The sequence below is a fragment of the Pundamilia nyererei genome, unplaced genomic scaffold (assembly GCF_000239375.1).
Source record: "Pundamilia nyererei isolate P.nyererei 1_Seehausen unplaced genomic scaffold, PunNye1.0 scaffold00232, whole genome shotgun sequence".
Taxonomy (NCBI): domain Eukaryota; kingdom Metazoa; phylum Chordata; class Actinopteri; order Cichliformes; family Cichlidae; genus Pundamilia; species Pundamilia nyererei.
The window spans coordinates 737,353-744,635 of record NW_005187633.1 but is presented as its reverse complement, the minus strand read 5'-3'; the positions used below and the strand labels follow the sequence as shown (position 1 = coordinate 744,635).

At 38.7% G+C, this 7,283-nt stretch overlaps 1 protein-coding gene across 1 annotated transcript in view; it reads right to left on the bottom strand.

Moving 5' to 3' along the window:
* The window catches only part of LOC102207930 (retinoic acid receptor beta), a 123,924-nt gene extending 117,503 nt beyond the window's left edge, over positions 1–6,421 (bottom strand). Inside the window, exon 1 of the mRNA XM_005748881.1 lies at positions 5,615–6,421. Coding sequence (XP_005748938.1) covers positions 5,615–5,771 — 157 coding nt within the window. The 5' untranslated portion in view covers positions 5,772–6,421. The remainder of the gene's footprint in view (positions 1–5,614) is intronic.
* Between the last annotated feature and the right edge of the window lie 862 nt (positions 6,422–7,283).

Genomic DNA, 7,283 nt, shown 5'->3' with positions numbered 1-7,283 from the left:
CATCAGATCTCAATGGGAAAAGATTATGCTGGATGTCTGTGCTAATATGAGCATGGTATCGATACCATTACATAGTAATGTGTTAGGAACAAAAGAATGCCACATCTTTTGATGGAAGTAAAAATCAACCTCGAGTGCTGAATTCAAAAGACCAAAAGTCAAAGGCAAAAACTGATGTGAGAGACTAGTCCATTCTGCACTCTTCTGTCCACTCTTACTTAGTAGTTTGTATGGCCTCCACATGCTTGTATGTCTGCCCAACAACATCAGGGCATGCTCCTAATGAGATGACGGATAATGGGGATCTCTTCCCAGATCTGGACCAGGGCATTTCTGAGCTCCTGGACAATCTGAGGTGTAACCTGGCAGCATCAAATGGACGGAAAAATTATGTTCCGATCTGTTCTATCGGATTTAGGTCAGGTCAGTGTGGGGGCAGGTCAGTGGTATCAGTTCCTTCATCCTCCAGGAACTGCCTGCATACTCTCCCCACATGAGGCATCGTCTTGAATCAGGAAGACTCCAGGACCCATTTTGGAAGCGTAGGATATGACCGCAGAGCCAAGGATTTCACCCCAATACCTAAAGGCAGTCAGGGTGCCATTGTGCAGCCCAGGGGTGCCCAATCCCAGTCCTCAAGAGTCCTGCAGCTTTTAGATGCATCCCTACTCCAACACAGCTGAATCAAATGATTGGATTACCTCTTCAGCGTGCCATCAAGTTTGGCAAAGGCCTGATAACAAGCCAATCATTTGATTCAGGTGTGACGGAACAAGGATGCATCTAAAAGCTGCAGGATGGTAGCTCTCGAGGACTGGGATTGGGCATCCCTGGTCTAGCCTGTACAGGTCTGTGTCTCACACCTCCCAGTTTTGGTATCCTATGGCAAATTCCAATTGGGCTATGGTGCCAGGCAGTGAGCACAAAGCCCACTACAGGAGTTAGGACCACCAGACCACCCTCATAGAGTCTGTTTCTGATTGTTTAGTTAAAGACACATACACAGGTGGCCTTAATGTGCCATCCTGGACACGTTGGACTACCTGTGGAACCTCTGCAGGGTTCATTTATTGCCTCGCGCTGCTCGTAGGGTCACTGACCCCAGCCAAATGCAAAATAATGAAAAAACAGAAAAGATAAAGAGTGAAAATGTTTGTTCTGTTCTTAATTTCATTCAAGCTTCAACTGATTTATATCCGCTACTATATCTCAGAAGTGTGTGTGTGTGTGTGTGTGTGTGTGTGTGTGTGTGTGTGTGTGTGTGTGTGTTATTGTTATTCAGCAATCATTCTGATAAAAGAATAATTGTTTTACTTTACAACCAAACATTTCACTGTTTGCCCGTCAGCTTCAGAAAACTGTACGATTATATTAGAAAATCAACGTTTATTTTTTTGGAAATCAAAAATCATGAAAAATCAAATAAACACACAACTGTGAAAAATTATGAAACTATCACTGGGACCCTAATAAGAAGGTCTGTGACGGTGTGTTAAGAGCAGACTGAAAAACTTTCAGTATATTTTCAATAATGTATTTTAATGTATTTTTCAGGTTTGTACATTCAAATTCTGTCGTACACAGTACAACATGTAGTGAAACGTTATTGCTGTACAATATCCGACCATTAAACTACAGTAAAGAAATTTACAAAATTTACATTTTAACAGTTTACAGTAAAAAAAAGGTCTAACAGATTTGAAGAATAAATTAGGAATTTAACCTAAGAACTAAGCTAAATTATAAGATAAAAAATAGAATATGCAAATAAAATATTTAAGAAATAAATTATAAGAAGTGTGCAAATAAACAGTGCGTGTGCAGTGACATGATGCATGACAGTTCAGAGTATCCCTGGGTCAAGACCCGAATAGCCTGAGGGAAGAAGCTCGTCCTCATTCTCTCTGTTTTGGCCTTAAGAGAGTGGAAGCATTTGCCAGACCTCAACATTGAGAAGAGGCCATTGTTGGGATGGGAGAGGTCCATATATAGTGTTTTGTAGTAGCCTAAAACATGTATATTTTCCACTTCTGCAAATATACTTTCAGAAGGAGAAATTCTAATGTATAGTCAAGTAATTAATGACAAAGGGAAAACTCCTCTAAAACTCTAATAAGACTGCAAAAGACACAACAAAAAATTCCTCATATTTTTTAACATAGTCAATAAAATTATTATCTATTGGTTTGTACTGAGGTTTCCCGTTGTTCACTCTGTTGTTTTATCCTATTTCTTTATTTTTTATTGCAGTTTTAAGCAAAACTGTCCATTTTATACATTTAAAGATGACATGAAGCTCAGGGCAGGCTATTTAAAAAGAAATTCTGTGAAAAAAATCTAATTTTCAACATCATAAACCTTTTTTAAAAGTAATAACATCTAGGATTTTTTAATTACCACTACAACATCAGCTATAGAAAGTGTGAAAATGAGTCATTCTTTATAATATGAAATCTAAAAGTTGCATGTATCAGCAGCTATGATCATTTATGAGCTCACTAATATATGATATTTATTTAAAGGCAGGTATTTTCATCAACACACAGTGTCAGCAGAGCCCAGGGCAGCCTTAATGCCACCCTAACCATTTCACTGTTGTACACAGCGTTTTATTTCGCCACGTTCACCTGTCATTTCACACAGTCAATTAGTTTGGTGGCAAGTCGTGGCCTTTCATGTCCATATCAGAGATGCTAAGGCTTAAAGACAAAAGACTCATTATTTCATAGCATGTGTCAGATCTACAATCCATACCAGGCTGTCTCTTTGGCTTTGTCTTTTCATGATAACATTTCAGCTGCTTGTTTCCAGATTATTGACATCATGTGTAGCCATTCGATAGCCCATTTCATCAGTGTAAGAGTTTCTTTCACTCTTAATTAACATCTGAACTGAACGAGGAAATGCATTAATGGTTGCTTTGTTGTCATTGCAGCTAATTAATACTCAGGAGGTTTGCATTTTCCTGGAAAAACAAACTATAAAACCGATGTTTCAGTGAACACAAGACATGCTTCTTCAAATCAAGGTCTTATTTAAACAGTAGCTTACTGGGATGTGTTAGTTAGAAGGCCTCCTGTCACCTGCACACTGGGCTTCACAGGCCAAAGTGTTACTCATGAGTTCCTCATTTTTAGCATTGCGGCTATTTCAAGTTCACTGAGATCTGACATTGAGAGATTGCACAAAAATAATGGCATATTTAAAAAATGGGGGCAGGGGAGGCTTTCCCAGTCATTTCCTTATTTCTACCTTACTTTAAAAATTAATCTGCAAACTTTTATCAAGAATAGAATTATTGATAAAAGAAACATTGCCCAGTCACCAACAGCAGTTTTACATGCCCTACAGATATTAAAATATTCACAAGCTACACTATTTTCATCAATCGATTCTTAATTTAATTTACTTAATTAACTTATTAATTAAAGTACTGAGTTCATTTTGAAGGTTCATATAAAAGATTAAGGACATTTTGCATCGTCAATGAGGAACATAAGAGTGAATTCACTCAATCACAGAACCATAAAAAATTATGAAATGCAAAATATAACAAACAAAAAACATTCACTTTTCTATTTGAAGTAAATCAAGTGCAAAAACTGTTGTTTCAAACAAAAAGGGAACAACTGAATAGGAAATAGTAGATACATGAAATAAAGAAATAAATATGCACTGGAACAGGCCTCTGCTCTGATGACAGAGAAAATCCTCCCTGCAAGCCAGTGAGACAAAGTAAATTTACGCAATCTGTTAATTAGTAGGCTCACTGCGAATTAAGAGATCATGTAAAACTGCATCAATATAGACCAATGCTTAAAAAGTCATTTGGACTTAGTGGAAGAAAAAACACTTGGACACGGCAGAAGCCTGAATAAAATCCAGTCCATGTTGGCCTTTTGTTCAAAGCTGACAGGACGAGTTTACATGGACATATCCAAGAACTCGTGGGACTAATGCTCCTTGCTACACACACTAAGATTTACCTTTTAAAAAAAAAATTATTTTTCTAAGTAATGAAATGTCTTTACATTTACATTCTTAATGCTGACACTTTACCCGCTGGAGTAAACCTTTCACAGCACCATGCTATCATCGCTTTCTGGTTTTGCTCGTGTCTTAAATAAATAAATGGACAAAAATAAAAAAGCATATAATTGAAAAACTATACAGAATACCTGTAAATAAAAAACAATAATTCATTTAATCTTAAATACATATTTAAAACGTTTACATAGTTCTGACTGAGCACATAATGTAATAGAAAACATTTTTAAATGGGAAAATATTTAACAGGTTTAACGGCCTGATCGCTGTTTTTTTATTATTGTTATTTTATTTAGAGCAATAATTTGTAGATAACCACAAATTTATGTCAACTGGATATAAATTTTAGGAGAAAAAGCATAGCTCTTAAAGACAATCGAGTTTTCTTTGGCATGCTGATCATTTAAAGAGCCCTGACCACCAGGAACAGGTTTCTGACAGGTTAGCAGAAAATACAGTCATTACGAAAATAAGAACTAGATGTAAATTTGAGGTAAATGACACGCAGCACAGCGCTGTGGGAGTCGGCTGCTGGTTAAAGGCTTCAGCCGAAACTTTTCTGCTCTCTGGGTTTTGCCTTTGAGCAGTGACACATGAGGAGGTCGTTAACAAATTAAGATAAATCAGAGAGCAGCAACAGGGCGTCAGCCATAAACAAACACTGACAACTGCCTCATGACAACAGGCTCAGTTGTGAGTGTGATATTATATCGGCTGTTTCGAATGTCGTGCAGTAACATGCAGGCTAGTTTTGTAACAAAAATCTAAACAGATCCACAAATAACGAGTCATAATTCATATAATAATAATAATTAACACAGTGCTCATTCTCGATATAGTCCTGACTGTGGACTGTAAAATCTTACATTTATTCTTTATGTCAACAGTACACGCAACACTCTGTGCCCTTAAAGCGTCCACTTGGCCTCCTGGATACAAACTAGCACAAAATCATTCATTAGCTTTGGTCAGTTCGTGTTCCAGCAGCGAGCTGCCGCTAAAGTCAATGAAGTCCGCGCGCTCGTTTATCTGCATTAGTGTCAGAGAACGTAAGTCGCGGTTTGCCAGGCCGCCCCCTCCTGTCATGTGCAGCCCGGGGAGGGAGGTGTGGAAACACCGCCCGTGTTTACGGTCTACATTCCTCCAGCTAGGGTGCTGCTCTCTGAACTGAACTGCTGGAAGCCATCAGCATTCATTCAGTAGATCGGCTCTGCTGGGAAGCACGTGAGGCGCTCGGAGACTTTTTCTTTGTTTTTAATAATCTAAACATTTGATTTTGCTCCAAAGATGCTCCACAAATGGTCTCCCTTTGAATCTTTAATACCTTTTTTTTGGAAGATTTAATTATGCGGCAGCGTAAAACTCTCAAATAATTACCCAGCAGTTTCCATCGTGTTTACCACTGTCACTCTTGCCACCTGCAGGCCCTTTCATTAGAACTTGTTGTGAACAGATGCCGGACTCCGCCTGTATGATTATTTCAAGCTCACCTCTGCGACTCAAAGCGAAACAATAAGCACAAGAACGACAGCATGAATACGACAGAATGTGGAGAAGTTGGACCTACAGTGTGCGCTCCGGCGGTGCTGCCACTCTCTATGCGCCAGTCCGCTGATGCATGCTTTCAGAGCCTTCTCTTGCAACATGCAGGAGGACGGGCTGGAGGTGTAGAAATCCAGCATCTGTCCGGGACTTACGGTGAGCATGTCCATGCAGTCAAACATGATAAGAGGCTCTTCGTTCAACTACTCTTGTGTGTGATGGATAAAAATCGCCGACATAAGCGCAAGCAACTCCGTCGAACTCCTCTCCCCCTCCCTCCCCCTCTCCTTGGCACGGCGGATTTCGTTCCTCTTCTTCTCCTTCGTCCCGCACTGGAATCACTAATTATTTCAGTCCGAAACGCTCCGCCGCTTTTTCTAAATCCTCATTTCTTGCACCGAGTCTACTCTCCGCCCTGCCGCGAACCTCTGAAGACTCCATAATAATAACAATAATCCGACCTGTTTTTTGGAAATCGCCCCGTCTCGCATTGGGAGCGGTGGTAAAACACGCGCGAACAGGAGAATTTGTCTCTTGTAATAATAATGTTAATAAAAAAGAACCACGGACGGCGTTTAAAAGCTCACGTTTCTTCTGCGATGACGAATGGGTTATCCACCCCCCCGCGCAACTCATTTCCAACTAGTTTTGCCACAGAGAGTGAAAGATTGAAATGCTTAATATATGCCGGTGAACTCTGTATGAACCCTTCCGAGGCGGCTGACCTTCAAATCACCCAGGCAGGCTGACATCACTGCAGCTCCGCAGCGCGGAACAAGGCGAAGTGAAGAAACGCAGGGAAAATAATACTTTCTTCAGTTGGGAAAGAAGACCCACGCAGCTGTCCCTAAAATTTGAAACGAGGTTTTTTTTATTGTCGTTATTATTATCAATTGTATTATTGTTATTGTTATTATTGTTATTAGTCATTATACAGTATCAGCACTCACATCTCTCTGGCTGTGATGGGCATATTGCTTTTTACGCACGACGCTCACTGTTGGTGAATGTTGGACCATGGGATCAGTCGTGAGGTCATATTATTTATTTGATTAGTGATAAGAACTTTATCGTCATTTTATTTATCTTTTATTTTTGAATTAAAAAAACAATACTCTATTTTGTTAATAGTAAGCGTTCTTGTTTTACATGAAAACCATGTTTTTCACTGACAACGATAAGCATATTCACAGTTGTGCGCATTAGTAAAAGATATAAAGGGCTTATAAACTAAACTGTGACCTGTGATTTGCAACATTTTAGAAAACTGCTGACTTTGTTGTTATATTGATATACTGAACATATATACACAATGTTGGTAGCATTTAATATCTGAATAATTAAATGGCTGCATTCTAAAACATGAGTTTCAGTAAGACCCAGAATACAGATTTAAGTTGCTTTGACTTAATTTTAAAATAGCAGATTAAAGCAAAAAAAAAAAAATTAATAAACTTTAGCATAATAATTTGAACCACTTTACTGAGAGTTCTTCTAAATACTCTTATTTATTTTGGCTACAGTGCAGCTGCCATTCCAAGAAATGAATTAAGTAGAACACATTTAAGCCTACAGGCTTACATGCTGAGGGAACAAATGTATTATTTCGAGAATCTTCCTTATTTAAAGTGTTCTTTGTATAGCATTTTCACACAGCATCAGTTTCTTATGATCTGTTATTGACAACAACATGA